This window comes from Apodemus sylvaticus, chromosome 22 (assembly GCF_947179515.1).
Source record: "Apodemus sylvaticus chromosome 22, mApoSyl1.1, whole genome shotgun sequence".
Taxonomy (NCBI): domain Eukaryota; kingdom Metazoa; phylum Chordata; class Mammalia; order Rodentia; family Muridae; genus Apodemus; species Apodemus sylvaticus.
This window is the reverse complement of record NC_067493.1, coordinates 29,910,009-29,926,995: the sequence shown is the minus strand read 5'-3', so window position 1 is coordinate 29,926,995 and position 16,987 is coordinate 29,910,009. Positions and strand designations below refer to the sequence as shown.

The following is a 16,987-nucleotide window of genomic DNA, read 5'->3' as shown; positions in this document are numbered from 1 at the left end:
TCACTGAGAGAAAGATGGTACCCTCACTATCATTGTGTGAGGTCAATGTTTGTTTTGAGCTTTAGCAAAGTTTCTTTTATGAATATGTGACCCCTTGCACTGGGGAATAGATTTTCAGAAATGATTCTTCGTCTGTGTGGATTTTTCCTTTGATGAATATGAAGTTCCTTCTCCATCTATTTTGGTTGAAAGTCTATTTCATTGGATATTCAAATGGTGACTCCAGCTTTTTTTTCATGCGACCATTTGATTGGAATTTTTCCTAGCAATTTACTTGGAAGTAGTATCTGTTTTGGTCAGTGTGGTGTGTTTCTTGTATGCAATAAAAATGCTGGATCCTGCTTACATATCCAATCTGTTAGCCTGTGTCTTTTTATTGTGGAATTGAGTCTATTGATGTTGAGAAACATTAAAGACCAATGATTCTTAGTTCCTGTTATTTTTATTTTGGGAGGTAATATTGTGTGTGTGTGTGTGTGTGTGTGTGTGTTCATGATTTTCTTTTGTGTTTGTTGTGAGATTATTACTTTGTTGTCTTTTCTTGCCTGTATTTTATGTAATGAATTTTCCCTTCTATTATCCTCTGTAGAGCTGGATTAGTAGCAAAATACTGTTTAAATTTATTTTTGTCATGGGATACTTTGGTTTGCCAACTTCAGTGACAGATAATTTTGTTGGGTATAGTAGCCTGGGCTGGCCATTGTGTTCTCTTATGCTCTGTGCAACACATGTACAGGGTCTTCTGCTTTTTATCACCCCTGTTGAGAAGTTTGGTGTAATTTTGATAGGTCTGCCTTCATATGATACTTTGTCATTTCCCCATACAGCTTTTAATATTGTTTTTTGTTCTGTAGATTTAGTCTTCTAGTTAATATGTGAGGGGAAGATTTTCTTTTCTGTTTCAATGTAGTTGGTGATTTGTGGTCTTTTTGTATGTTTATGTCCATCTCTTTTTTAGGTTAGGGAAGATTTTTTCTATGATTTAATTGAAGATGTTTTCTGGGCCTTTGAACTCTGAATTTTACCCTATTTTATTACTATTATTCAGAGGTTTGATCTTTTCATTGTACTATTAATTTCCAAGATGTTTTGTATGAGTATGAGGAGCCTTTTACACTTTATATTTTCTTTGAACAGTGTGTCAATATCTTTTAAGGTATATTCTATTCCTGAGAGTCTCTTGTCCATCTCTTGTATTCAGCTGGTTGTGTTTGCATTGTAGTTCCTTATTTCTTTCCTATTTTTTGCATTTCTAGGGTTCTAGGGTTACCTACATTTGTGATTACTTTATTGTTATTATTTCCCGTTTAGGTCTTGGAATTTTTTGATCAATTCCTTCTCTTGGTTGGAGATGTTTTCTTATTTGTATTTAAGGGATTTATTTGTTTTTTCTATAAGTACTTCTAACTGTTTGCCTGTGTTTTCCTATATTTCTTGGAGAGTGTTATTTATAACTCCTTAAAGGTCTCTATCATTTTCATGAGAGGAAATTTTAGTTATGAATCTTGCTTTTCGGGTGTGTTAGGGTAATTTGGGCTGGCTGTGGTTGGAGAACTGCATTCTGATGATGTTGAATTACATTGGCTTCTGTTGCTTATGTTCTTGTGCTTGCTTTTTGTCATCTGGCTGTCTCTGGTATTAACTGCCCTGGGTATCTCTGACTGGATTCAGCCTCCTTGGATATAGGTAAACACCTGTAACATAGTTTAGAGCAGGTCTCCTTGGAGGAAGGGAATGATTTCTCTTGTTTTGTACAGTCTGTTCTGTCTCTGGTCACAGGAGGCCTACTGTGTCCCTGGTTTGCCTCTCTTCCTTTGTCCCTGGTTAGGGGAGACTTCCTGTATCACTGGTTAGGGTGAACCTCCTGAGAGACAAGCAGACTTTGGTGCATGAGGGTAGTGCTTGTCTCAGTTACAGGAGGAGATACAGATTGGAGGGTGGATGGGGCTCCCACAGAGGAGATAGATACACGGTATGCCTTCACTGACACTTGAAAGGTAGCTCTCCTTGGCATATCATATCCTGCAGATATTTTAATTCAGATTTGTCAACATTACTTTCTAATCATTTTATCCTTTTTATGACATATACAATCCCCACAGCAAGTACTGTGTTTCTTAGTGAAAATCCATCTGGAATGGCTGATATTATACTTGAAGAATACTTTATACTACTTCATCCTACTTTGTATGTTTCAGTTATGTCTTCTGAAAGCATAAACTCTTTTGCAGTCCTTTATCCTCTAAACATTTACTCTGACAGTGTACATGCCTTGCATGTTGCTCATATCCTTCCTGGTAGCTTTTAAAATTTACTGAGGATGAAGAGATACTTCACTTGTCTCAGCATGTCCAGCACCAACTTCAGAACCAGGAGATTTTCTGTATTTTCTCCAAAATCTTCAAGCACTAGACTTTCTCCTTTCTTGGAAAAGGTCAAGCAGTATATCCAGCTTCCTATTATTCCATTCAGATGTTTGGTATGTCTTCTCAGTTTAAACAAGCTACAGCCTCAGTCAAGTCCCCATCATACCTCTGTTATGCTTCAGTTTCATTTTTAGTTTTCTAATGTTGTGTGCAGTTTAAGGGTACCAGATTTTCTCTGGGACCAGCTGAGCTACCAGCCCCCAACTGACTTCCCTTTTGTTTTTACCAGTCTGTAGCACTGGGAGGTGATAATTCTACCAGCCCCTACCTGACTTCCCTTGAATCCATGGACAAAACACACACAAACACACACACACACACACACACACACATACACACACACAAATTCCTATGCACATGCATATGTACAGACACACACAGTTTATTCCTTTCCATTTTTTTATTCGATCTATTTTTTATTTATATTTCAAATGATTTCCCCTTTTCTTCCTTTCCAATTCATCTACCTGGCACAACTGCTGGGTGCTGATGTCTTTCACCCGGCAAAGTGTGCCCTTATCAATTCATTGTCTCTATCTCTTCGCCTACACTAAACTTCAGTGGCTATTCCCAACCAACCTCTGTGAAACATCTCTGACCACACACCTCTGGAAGTGGCCACAGACACCAGCTCCCCTTGAGACCTCATACAGTTGCTATGTTCTTTCTCCAAATATGCTAGAAACCCCCCTCTCCTTCTTTGAATCTGCCTTTTCATCCTGGTACGTGGAAAATATGCCTGTATTTTTTTCCCAGAAATTGGCCCCTGGCTTCTCTTACTGTCAAATAATGAACCAATTGAGGAGAACAGGACCATCAGAATTGCCCTTCTTCAGTCTAGAGATCAAGTATGGCAAATTGTCCTGATCATGTAACCTATCTGCCTACTGCTTGTTATGGTGCAAATCCCCAAGGCTTACAATCTTATAGTAGATAGATGTTACAGACATATCATTTCTTGACAGTCACAAATGTGACACATATCTGTGTTACCCCACATGTTTATCCAAATGACTAGAAATGCTGGTAAGCATTAGTTAACTAATTGCCTAGAATCATTTTCTATAGCTAGACATTGCAAATGTTAAAAACAATTAACATTCCTGATTGCACTTTGGTGCCTTTAAAAATTTGTGCCATCTTTAGTATTATACATATAATTGGCCTCTCTTACATTCCACAATGGCCAAAAATTGTAAGTGGGTCTTTTAAAGTGTTTCTTGGAAAGAAAAGGAATTATACATATACCTGCCTACTCCTAAAAATCTTCTCAATTTTAATTCATTTACATTTTTTTGAGATTTGATCGACAAAGATTAACTGCTGCAGAGAATTTGTGGCAGACATGCTCCAGATATAGAAGTGTTTATAGAAAGATCTTTCTATAAGGAAACAGTGTGGTCCTGACTCTGTGCTTAGGTAAGGAAGTAGATATATTTGAGTTTTCCCAGATGCAGCTTATGAAGCAGCTTTGGTATCAAAGCACATTTTCAGACATTCCTATTATTTGAAAGCACCTGCTGTACTATGCTTGTCAGAAAATGGGGATGCAGATGATGATAAGTTTGAAGTCTGGTTGGTCATACTCCCAACTTGATGATAGGTTAAATGTCTCACAGCAGATAAAAAATTGTGTGCTCTATGAGACAAGGCAGCCTGTTACTCACATTCAAGTAATTTTTTAGCAATTCTGGCATTACTTTCTGCTACTTACATGGAAGGTGATGAAGTCTACAGGGCCTATGAATCTGACATCCGTTTTGACACATAGACACTTAAGAAGCCTACTTACTAATGATATGATATTTACTGAGCAATGCTGATGTTTCAGTGCTCTATCTACACTGAAATATCATGAATTAGTTGCATTTTCATTGTTATGTCAGTATGGATGTTCTCATTTGAGTGAGAACTATTATTTTAATATCCATGTGGGATTAAGGATAGAGTTTATCAAACATCACCAACTTATTCATCACCTGAGTTTTCTAGTTTCTGATCAATTCAATTATCCATTGGATAGACAATAACCAGAACATGGTGAGATTTATGTGCTTTGGTTCAGAATAAAATTCCCCTTAAATGGCATACTCCATGGTTCAACAGTATCCCTTGTCTCTTAGTAGATAGATGATCCTAGATATGCTCACCTCATTTGATTAAAGATAACTTCTTAGAACCAGCCCATTGGATATTTCCTATTATACCATAGTCAATGGAAGGGGTGAAAAGGACCTTAGGGTGTTAGATGTACTCCCGGATAATGAGATGATTTATTTAAACAAGGACAAACCATGCCACAGACATCATTTTATATTTTACCTTACCTATTCTATCAACCCTCCATATATTGAAGTGAGTGAGAATCTCCCTATTTAAGAGAGTGACAGACACTTCAAAATTACTTGGGTCAGTTTTATTATTTCTTTGAAAACTCATCTGCTCATTCAGGTCTTATTTTACTTCAACATCCTTCTTTTGCTATGGTTCCTGTGCACCTTAATGGCACATTAAGTATGATGATTTTTATTAACACATTCTCTGTGAACTACATTAGGATTTTACTAAAAAGTATTTCTAGATCACATTTTAACCATAACCTTTGCAGTACTAATAACAGTCAAACCAGAGGCTGCTGTCAGAATGGCCCTTGTCCTGCAAGTGTATACTGCCTGTTTTGTTAATCAGGTTTTTTATAACAGCTCTGTAGCTTCGTCATCAGAAGAAGAAATCTATAAAGCCCAGAATTTAAATGTTTTAAACATTGGGGTGTTTTACCTAGGAGATACTAGGATATCAGTTACAATTACTGTTATCTTGGCTTTAGATACCTTTATGTTTCTCTTCTAAGTAATGAGGGGGAAAGTGAGAATTGAAATGGGGTAGAAGTATATATCATTTGCAGTTAATATAGCATCAGGATAATGTTAGACTTCCTAACCATCAATCAAATTGTTAAAAACCTGTGCCAATTTCGATGCACATTCAATTTCTCTTTAGATGTTACTAAAGATATATTACACAGTCTGTAAACATGTAACATCTTTGTCATCTCTGTATATTTGTTGAGCAGTATCCTCAAATTTCTTTTGTTGGAATGCTTTGATAGTATTAGAAGGCCTTTTCTAGTGTAAGGGACATCTGGGGCTTTTAAACATTTAGGTACAAATTACTCATCTGGCTATAACATCTAAAAAGTGTGGTACTATTTGATCCATGTTGGTAAAAAGTTCTTCCAGACAACATAGTCAAAGTCCAAACAGAAGAGTCTGTACAGAATATACAAACAGTTCCCGTTATTTCCAGGAACAGATTTCACAAGACTCTGTCTCAAACTGGCGCTATGTTCTCTAAGCAGTCAAGGATGAAGTTTCTGGGATTCAAAAAATTCTCTCAGTTCATTATTATCCCAACAAGTGTATTTCAAATACATAAAGAAGAAGTCATAAAAAATGATGGGGGAAGATATTGCTTTTTAAAGTGAGGTCTAAAAGTGTGGAATTCTTTGGACCTTAAACCCTCATTTTAGAAGAATCATAATCTAATGAGTAAATATTTAACACGTTGGTCTGTTGTTAAAAATGATATGCTAGAACTCCATCTTTAGAAAGCATACATAAAATGTTTATGTAAATAAACATTTCAAAATTGTCTGTATGTGTGTACATGTACATGTATTTGTATATATGCATGCATTTACACATATTACACACTACACACACTACAACTAAATATTTTCATATTTGTCAAATCATGCTTTTATTAATAATTTTGTATAAATCTGATTCTGTTTTGAGAAACAAAACTCATGATATGGTTAAACATCTGTGGTTCATAGGAATTATCTAGTCTCCCATATTCCAGTTCCTTAGAGTTATACACAGGGTCCTATTTTGTAGTGAAAAGGAGTAAAGCTGAATTTTCATTTAGGTGGCAAAGCCTTGGCTGCTATGTTGGAAATGAGAACACAGTTAAAGAGTTCCGTTAAGAATTCAAGTATGTGCATATTCCCCAAAAGTACCAATATGACTCTTGATAGCAATGTGCCAGAGCTACTCAACAAGTAGAGTAAATAATGTTACTGAAATCTAATTCGAATTGGTTGGGTGCAACTCAGTGGACTTATATATATGATCCTTTTAATAATGACTAGGAATAATTGTAATTTTCAGGAATCTGTACTGAAAAAGAAACCTAAGTCTTTTATTTTTGCACAATTTACACATCATCATTTTGGCAGCAGGCCTTGTTGTATCAAGATCGAGGATTACCCCTTGACCTGACAAAAACCTGTAGTCACCAACTCAAGTCAATAAATTCCAGGGATATCCTGGCAGTGATGTTGGTGTAGCAGAAACAATTTTAAAAGCTGAAAACTTTAGCCTTTCATTGCAATGGGTACTTGTACTGGCGAACTGACACAGGGCTTCTTAACACGCATGAAAATGACAGTCACTGAAGCAAAGTAAGGAGCTTAACATCACTCACCCTCCTGTAGAAAAGCAATGTCCCAATAAAAGGCAGAGGCTTGGGGCCAGGAATCCCTAGCTTTTTAAAATGTCCATGAGTAGAAGTTCCATAACTAAAATATGAAGGAGAAAACCAGGTCATGGGCATGCTAACACATACACATATATGAATACACAGATTCATATGCACATGTATAGGTATTGATATATGTACATATATATTCACACAGGTACTAATTTATGTATATTGTTGACTCAATACATATGAGTATATTCATGTGTATATATTTTTCTGTGAATATATATTCTTGGATGCAAATATTGGTAGTTACTAGAATATATTCAGTGAGGACACAGGTGAGCAGAATTTAACATAAACTCGTAGAGTAATAATACCCTTCACATCCCAGCTTAGCATAGACATTTTAGGTCAATATTTTATGTTTCTAATTCTAGAGTTAATAAGTAATACAATTTTATAAGTTAGAGTTTGAATGTTACTAAGTGTCTCACATACTTAGAAAGTAAGCACAGATAACCACTATGGGTAACCTGAATGCAAGATCCACAAGATCCCTTGTGAATGTTATATAAGCAGTGAACTTTGAGACATTAGAGGAACTTTCTGAGTTGTCATATCTCACAGTCTGCAAACTGTTCAGAGATTCAAACATGCAGTTGTTGGGATGGAGAGCAGGCTCAGCAGTTAAGAACATTTGCTGCTTTGAAGCAGTACCAGGTTCTGTACCACACACACACACACACACCAACTCACAGCATGTTATAATCCCAGTACCTGAGAATCAAGTACCTTTTTCTGACATTCATATTTATCACACATCTAGGCAAAACAGTAATGTGTATGAATCATCTCATTTAAAGATACAGTAGTTGGAAGTCACCATTTGTTCAGATATGGTGGTTTGTTGCTGCAGATGCCTTTGAGCCATTCATGCCCATGGAAGCAATATTTAAAACAAATTACTGTCATAGCACCATAAACTTTAGTCTCTCCAAGGTATCATTGGTGACATGGTCATCAGATGTTTTCTTCCATTTTCCCAAGAATAGTTGAACAGCACCATGAGTTACCCAAATGATATTACTACTACTTAAGTCATCATATATCTGTCTTGTTTCTTCCAAGGCTTTCTGTACTGAGTACACCAGCTAAATGCACTTAATTAACTGACTTTGTAACCTAGCCATCTATATTGAAAACACTTTCTGGACAGACAGGCTACAGGCAGAATAATCTTTAACATCTGAGGTGTAGACATTGTGAGTTCTGTATCCTAAAAAAAATTACTATACTAATGTGACAAATTACAGACCAATAACACAAAACCATCAAGATAAATAGTTGAATAACCATTTCGAGCTTGGTCTTCAGTCTCACAACACTGGCTCCTAAACAAGAGTTGAGACAGTATGGCTGAAAAGCTCAGTGAGATAAATGATTTAGTTTACAGTAGATTTCTTTTATCATCTCTGGCAGTATGAGTTTTCATTGGATGATACCTTTTGTTTTCCAAAAGGGAATAAGGGCCTAAGAATCATCCCAACTATTGGAATACAAAGAGGAGTCTGAACCTTTACTCACAGGTAGAGCAGCACGAGGATAGTTGACAACAGTGCCCATGTTTCCATGGAAAAGTTTGGAACCAGGTCCATTGCTTTTATTTCAACAAATCTATTCTCTGACTTTTCCTAGCAAGTAAGGCCTTGATTTCCCCTTCTGCATCCAGTTGTATATCTGTGCTGCCAATCGGTAGTATTTATGTGCTAGGGCAGTAGGTGGAACAATAAATATTGTCAGTTTAACAATGAACTTTGTATCGTAAGTACTGAAGCATGAATCTACTCTTTACTTGTCGGTTAACAATTGTTCATTAAAACTGACATTTTAACTTTTTCCCAGGTATTTTCTGCAGGTTTTGTACGTATTTATTAACTAAATTTATGTTCTCAGTAGACCAAAGATTATGAATATTTTAAATAAAAATTATAGTAATGTGATTGATGCTAAATTTCCATTCTGTATTTATGTAGTTTCCTACATTGCAAAGTCCATTAAATATTCGTACACAAGCTCCATTTGTAAATGTTTATGCACATAAACACTCCATATCTTTGGAATACTTTAAATACCTTAAAATGTGAAGTATCACATTTCATAACAAAGTTTGGCAAAATGCCTCCATAAATAAATATATAAATTCATCCTCAGATAAACTACAATGTCTCATGCATTTCTTTCTTTTTTCTGTTTTATTTATTTATTTATTTATTTATTTATTTTGGTTTTTTATTTGTTTTTTTTCCACACAGGGTTTCTCTGTGTAGCTCTGGCTGTCCTGGAACTCACTCTGTAGACAAGCGTGGCTCAAACACAGAAATTTACATGCCTCTGCCTCCCAAGTACTGGGATTAAAGGCATATGCCACCACCACCTGGCTCATGCATTTCTTTCTTGTCTGTTTTTTTCTCAATTCACTTTTTTTGTACATATTCTTCTTACACTATGCCATTATTAATGGACATTGCTCACTATTGTATTGCAATCCCAGTGTCTTGATACACAGACAGTATTCAAAACAACAATAAGCATACCATAGACGTAAATCTTTCTTTAAAAAATAAAAATGTGATTTTGTGAACCTATTTTCTTTTAATATTTTTATACTGTTATTTTCTTTCATTTCCATAGTAATCCACATACTGTGCATCCCCCATAGCTGAGGAAGTGTGACATACTATAGTTTGGACTTCTGAAAAAGCATTACATTCACACTCTACTTCTACCTCCAATAAATCCATAAAATGAGGTATTTTTAACAACATAATCAGCATTATTACTAATTACAGAGATTATAAAACACCACTCACCAATTCTTCCCATTTTTACTTGCATGCATCTGGTGCTTGGTTTCTCAGCACTGACTAGAGTAAAGGGTATGTATCCTTGGTGCTGCATAATCACTTCTTAGTCATTTTGCTGGGTTTTTATATTCCAAATTTTTGTTATTGTAATAGTGGTGGTGATGGATATTTTTTGTTAGTTACTATTACCAGATCATGTAAAATTTCTACTATATTTTGAACAGTGAAAAAAGTTTTTCTTCTGAGACTTATTAGATAAGTCATAAATTTCCTCATAAAGTTCCATAGAACATGCGTCTATCCATAAATTGAAGGCAAATGAAGTAGTCTTCTGAATTAATCATTCATAGTGTGTAGTTTGATTTTCCGATGTTCCTTATTCAGATTTTGCCTGACATGAAGTGAAAAACAAAACAATTTTTTTTCATGAGTACCTGTTCCAAGAACATGCCTAAGGCATGTAAAGAATAATGAATCCCTGTAGAAATGTAATAGGAAACTACTGGCAGAGAAGAATTATCCTTGAACCAAAGAACAATTGGGAACCTTGAAAATACTCTGCAAGAAGGATAGGAGTGTTATCCCATGAAATCTTAATGCGTGCCCATTTCCCAGGTCTCTGGAATGTCCAAGAGATGCCCCCATCTCTGATTTCCCATCTCTTTCCCCATGCTCTCCCTACACTTGATCTGCCTACCCCTTCTCCCTTTTCCTGCTGCTCTCAAGGTCAACCAGTTGAGTTCCCAAGCCCTAAGTTTCTGCTTGCTATGTTCCCATGCAGTTATGCAGTCATGTGGTCTGCCCTAACCTCTTCATACTTCACATTACAGGTACACAATGTAGCAACAACTCCAGACATGTGCAGACATTGGTGACCACCACGTGAAACTGCTATACCCAGTTTCCTGACTGGGAAAATCCAATAGTAACAAGCATAACCCTGCCACCATATTCCATTTTCCTGGCCACCGCTCTGCCTTTATCCTTGAAGGACTTTTGATGCCTGAGACAAATAGATGACTGCAACTATCACGGACCACCAGCTCTACCTCCTTCGCTGGAGGCCTGCTCCTTTTGGGTGAAATAGTGAAAAAGTAGAAGTGGTTCATTCCTGCTGTTGTGCCTGTCCCAGCATACCGGCTGGCCATGAACTGGAGGGCAATGGCAGACCTGTTTATTTCTCATGGAGATTCCAACTCTGAACTCCACAATCTCTTTATCCAGCTCACCAGGTTCCCACTGGTGAGTTGTACCATGTCAACCCCTTGCTTCAAATCCCCCACAGCCTTTGTGGAGCACCTCAGGCAAATCCATGCTTGGGTGCCATACCTTTCTCTCTTGAACCCAAAGAGGGCACCATTTGAAGATAGACACAATACAAACAGTTCAGAAACAATAGTAACTCAATTTCTGGGCACAACAACTAAAACCTAATACTGTAGGACTTATTAAAATCTGACCCCACCAGTGGATAATCCCTGCTGATCCTCCATGATAAGAGGATTCTGTAGTAGTTACATTGTACCCCTCTGTTGACCCAGATTCAGAAAAGCCTTACTCTCTCCTGCTTCCTGTATTCTTTCATCCAACCCAGAAGTCCTAACTACTAGTCTAGTGGTTGGCTTTATTATTCATTTGGGGATTTGTTCAAAAGAAGAGCTCCAGGCCTACCCAGGACAATTAGCAGGCTGAAGCATTTAGACTCAACTATGTTTGCCTGCATCCCTGGAATCCTAGAGCCACTATGGGCAACCAACTCTATTTGCAATGTCAGAGGCCATTGATATCAGGAACTACCAGCTCTCCCTGTTGAGGCTTTCTTTTACTGTCTATTATAATGCTAAATGTTGGCCTCCAAACCTTTAAGTCTGCAAAAAGATCCTGTGATCCTGTCTCCAATATAGAAATGCAGACACCTAATAGCTGAGCAAAAGAGACATAGGTGGGTTTAGGTTTCACAGTCTTGGGGGATAGTAGGATGAAGAGACAAAAGAAGGTGCGGGAGAAGGTAGGAGAAGCTGGCATTGGTTAAGGGTCAAGAGTCTATGGCCCCCAGAAATGCCCAGTTGGAGTTAAGTGCAACCCAGAGAGAACATGGTAAACAGTACATAATAACTTACTTTTATGGACAAAAAGTAGATTCTAATAGCATGGAGAGTAGGCTGCTGCCCAACTCACATACTGCTTAAGGCTTACTATAAGTGATCAAAATCATGTATTGAAAAAGAAGATACAATAACTGATATTAAGGAAATTCAAAAAATCATTAGGTCTTACTTCAAAAGCCTGTATTCCAAAAATTGGAAACTATTAATGAAATTGATCATTTTCTAGAAATATATTGCTTACCAAAGATAAATCAAGATCAGGTAGATCATTTTGGTCATTTTTCAGAAAACTGGGAGCAGTTTTGACTCAAGATTCCTGGGCATATAGCCAAAACATTCTTTAATATACCACAAAGACACTGTTCAACTATGTTCGTAACAAATGAAAATTATCAGAAAAAGGAAACAACTGAGATATTTCTCAGCTGAAGAATGGGTTAAAATGTGGTACATCTGTACAATGAAATACTATTTAGCTATTAAATACCAAGACATCATAAATTTTGCAGGCAAATGGTTGGAATTTGAGAATATCATCCTGAATAAGGTAACCCAGTACTATAGTATTTAATCATTTATAATTCCATATTAGCCCTAAAATGCTGAAATCATGTTGCATTCTACACACCAAAAAAATACTAAACAAGAAGAACGTAGAAGTTAGGAAGCTTGAACCTGACATAGAAGTAGGAATAAAATAGTCATAAGACGCAGATGTAGGGAAGAATCTGGGAGGGAGGGGAATGTGGTCAGAAATGGGGCACTCATGATCAGGTGTGGAGGACCAGAGAGATGGTTATTGGTCATTAAAATTAATGGAAATCTACAACTGACAGGGTGAGGTGAGTGGCATCTACAGGATGGGACAGAGATCTGGGTAAAAGTGGCATCCCAGAATCAATGGTGGTGGTCTTTTGCCTGACTCACTACATTGGAGATATGGAACCTGAAGAGTCCACCTCCTGTAGCCAGGCAGGAATCCCAGTTAAGCAATAGGGACACCAACTCATCCACAAAAATTTCAACCCCAAGGTTTCCTAACTAGAAGAAATGAAGGCATATGTGTTGGAGCAGAGCCTGAAGGAATCGCCAACTAACAACGGGCCCAAATTTTGCTCCATCTCATGGGCCAGCACCTAATAATGATACTCTGTCAGGATTGCAGACAGGAGTATGTAGTTCTCTGAGAAACTCTACCCATCAGACAGATACATATGTCTACAGCCAAACACTGGATGGAGCTTGGGGATTATTATGGAAGAGTGGGAAGAAAGATTCCCTGCCCAGAAGGGGATAGGAATACAAACAAAGGCAATTAACCTGGACCTTTTTTGTTCTCAGAGTCTGAACCATCAACCAAAGTACATACATGGGCTGGACCAAGATATCCCCACACATATGTAAGAGATGTGCAGTTTGGTCTATGTGTGGATCATAAAAAACTTGAATTGGGGCTATCTTAAAAGCTGTTGTCTGTATGTGGTATATGTACTACTACATGGTCTGTCTTGTCTCTCCTCACTGGAAGAGGAAGCACCAAGTCTCCCAGAGACTTAAAGTGCCAGGATAGGGGATGCCCGGGGTTCACCATATCAGAGGAGAAGGGTGGGGCTGATTAAATAAATGTGGGAGGAGTTAACCAGCAGGGAGCAGGATGTAAAGTGAATAGATGTAAAAATTATTGAAAAATGGTGAGAGGGAAACTTCATCCACACAATTAACAACTCCATCAAACAATACCTTTATTCAAAACCATGCTTTGTTGAGAAACACTGAGATTTTCCTATCAAGAAATGATTTTCAAATTTCTATACTCACATTTTACTATATCTTATATGGAGTCTATCTATTGCAGTGAAAAAAACTGAATTAAAATGCACACATGTTTTTATGGAAATGGAATTATTTTTCATATTCAAGTGATGTCATAAAGTATGTGGAATATAGAAGGATTATTTATAAAATTTAAAGGAAGTCATAATTTACCAAACTACAACTAGTGTATAAGCAATCCTAAACAGGACCCTGAGAAAATTGTTGGAGATGGGGTGGTAAGACTATTAGAGCCAAAAGGAGTGCCATGAAAGTCTACACTCTGGGAATGCTATTGTTATTGAACCCATGAATTAACGATTAATGCGGTTATTCCTCTAGATCTGTAGAATATCAATCCAGTTAAAAATTTATCATTGAATATAAAGTGGATCTTGATGCCACCACATCTACTTGAAGATTTAATGATAGTTGTATGAGCAGTTTTTAGTCCATCTTCATCGTCCCACAGGGGTGCATCAGTTGCAGAGGTCATAAGAGGACATGGAAATTACAGATATGTTTTAGGTATCATATGTCGGCTGGAAATTGAACCCCAGTCTTCAATAACAGGCAGTATTCTTTTTTGCTTCCTCAGATCTTGACATTATTTGGAAATAGGCATCACAGTACAGAGTGGGATGGGTCTCAATCAAAATGGCCAGTGTCCTTATAGAAGGGAGCTTTGCATGCAAGGCACAAATAATTAGCAAGAATGTCACATGAATGTGAATTTTCCACTAACAAATGAGAGGGGAGGCCTAGAGCAGATCTTTCCCACTCTAACCTCAGAGGGAACGGAACCTTTGGATTCCTTGGTTTTAGATCTCTGGCTTTCAGGACATATATATTTCTGTTGTTGAAGTTACCCAGCTGAAGTACTGTGTTACACAATTTTACAAATCAATACAATCATACCCAGAAGATAGAGCAGCATTTGTTTTGTCAGTCTTAAGACAGCCATGATCTCTTTTCCATTTTGATAAAATTAAATTCTTAATCCCAGACACACTGATTTTTTCTAGCATTACTCAGAATAGAGTCGTCTTTTTTGAAAATGAATGACACATGCCATTTCCATATTTTATTGTTTTGTCACCAATTATCACAAATTCAAGGCTAAACACAGCATGGTCTCCTCAGTAGATCAGGCTCTTCTATGCAGTTTAACTTGGCCCTCTGCTCAAGGATCTCACATTTCTTTCTTTTTTTATTTTATAATTTTTTTTTTACATTCCAAATGCTTTCCCTTTCCATGTTCCCCCTCCCCATATGTGCCATAAGCCCGTTTCCCTCCACCCATTCTCCAATCACCTCCCTCCTTTTTCTCTGTCTTGCTAATCCCCTACAATGCTGGATCAAGCATTTCCAGTATCAGGGCCCTCTCCTTAATTCTTCATGGGAGTCATTTGATATGCTTATTGTGTCTTGAGTATTGAGAGCTTCTGGGCCAATTAATATCCACTTATCAGTGATTGCATTCCATGCATATTCTTTTTTGATTGTGTTACCTCACTTAGAATGATGTTTTGCATTACCAAACATTTGCCTAAAAATTTCATTGTTTTTAATTGCTGAGCAGTATTCCATTTTGTAAATATACCACAATTTCTATATCCATTCCTCGATTGATGAACATCTCGGTTCTTTCCAGCTTCTGGCTATTATAAATAAGTCTGCTATGAACATCATGGGGTATGTGTCCTTATTGCATGCCGGGGAATCCTCCAGGCATATGGCCAGCAGAGGTATAGCTGGTTCCTCCGTGTCATGTCCAGTTTTCTGAGGAAATGCTGGACTGATTTCCGTAGTGGTTGTATCATCTTGCAATCCCACCAGCAGTGGAGGAGTGTTCTTCTTTCTCCACATCCTCACCAACACCTGCTGTCTCCTGAATTTTTAACCTTAGCCATTCTGACTGGTGTGAGGTGAAATCTCAGGGTTTTTTTTTTTTTCATTTCCTTAATGACTAATGATATTGAACATTTCTTAAGGTGATTCTCTGCCATATGTATTTCTTCAGGTGAAAATTCTTTGTTTAACTCTGTACCCCATTTCTAATAGGGTTATTTGGTTCCCTGGGGTCTAACATCTTGAATTATTTCTATATATTGGATATTAGCCCTCTATCGGATTTTGGGTTGGTGAAGATCTTTTCCCAATTTGTTGGTTGCCATTTTGTCCTTTTGACAGTGTCCTTTGCCTTACAGAAACTCTGTAATTTTATGAGGTTCCATTTGTCAATTCTTGATCTTAGAGCATAAGCTATTGGTGTTCTGTTCAGGAACTTTTCCCCTGTGCCCATGTCCTCAAGGGTCTTTTCCAGCTTCTTTTCTATTAGTTTAAGTGTGTCTAGTTTTACGTGGAGGTCCTTGATCCACTTGGAGTTGAGCTTAGTACAAGGAGACAAGTATGGATCAATTCGCATTCTTCTGCATGCTGAGTTCCAATTGAACCAGCACCACTTGTTGGAAAGGCTATCTTTTTTTCACTGGATGCTTTCAGCTCCTTTGTTGAAGATCAAGTCACCATAGGTGTGTGGATTCATTTCTGGGTCTTCAAATTTATTCCATTGTTCCACTTGTCTGTCACTGTGCCAATACCATGCAGTTTTTAACACTATTTCTCTGTAGTATTGCTTGAGGTCTGGGACACTGATTCCCCCAGAAGTTCTTTTACTGGTGAGAATATTTTTAGCTATCCTGGGTTTTTTGTTATTCCAGATGAATTTGAGAATTGCTTTTTCTAGTTCTATGAAGAATTGAGTTGGGATTTTGATGGGGATTGGGTTGAATCTGTATATTGCTTTTGGCAAGATGGCCATTTTAACTATATTAATCCTGCCAATCCACGAGCATGGAAGATTTTTTCATTTTCTGAGGTCTCCTTCTACTTCTTTCTTCAGATCTCTGAAATTCTTCTCATACAGATCTTTTATTATTTTGGTTAGGGGCACACTAAGATACTTTATATTGTTTGTGGCTATTGTGAAGGGTGTCTTTTTCCTAACTTCTTTCTCAGCCTGCTTATCCTTTGAGTATAGGAAGACAATTGATTTGCTTGAGTTTATTTTATTTTATTTATTTATTTATTTATTTATTTATTTATTTATTTATTTATTTATCATTTAATTTTGTTAGCTCCGATCCACGATTTGACTTTGAGTCTTTTTTTTTTCAATTTGTAACATTGTGTGTTTTTTAATTTATTAGAAACAAATTTTATTTACATTTCAAATACTTTTGCCTTTTTTGGCTCCCCACTCCCTGAAAGTCCCATAAGCCCTCTT

General features: G+C 37.1%; 1 protein-coding gene across 1 annotated transcript in view; it reads right to left on the bottom strand.

Annotated features, from left to right (window-relative positions):
• LOC127672484 (cytochrome P450 3A13-like) overlaps nucleotides 1-8,569 on the bottom strand; it is a 77,492-nt gene extending 68,923 nt beyond the window's left edge. Inside the window, exons 1-2 of the mRNA XM_052167627.1 lie at nucleotides 8,499-8,569; nucleotides 6,915-7,008 (exon numbers count right to left, since the gene is read on the bottom strand). Of these exons, the coding sequence (XP_052023587.1) occupies nucleotides 6,915-7,008; nucleotides 8,499-8,569 (165 nt within the window). The remainder of the gene's footprint in view (nucleotides 1-6,914; nucleotides 7,009-8,498) is intronic.
• Between the last annotated feature and the right edge of the window lie 8,418 nt (nucleotides 8,570-16,987).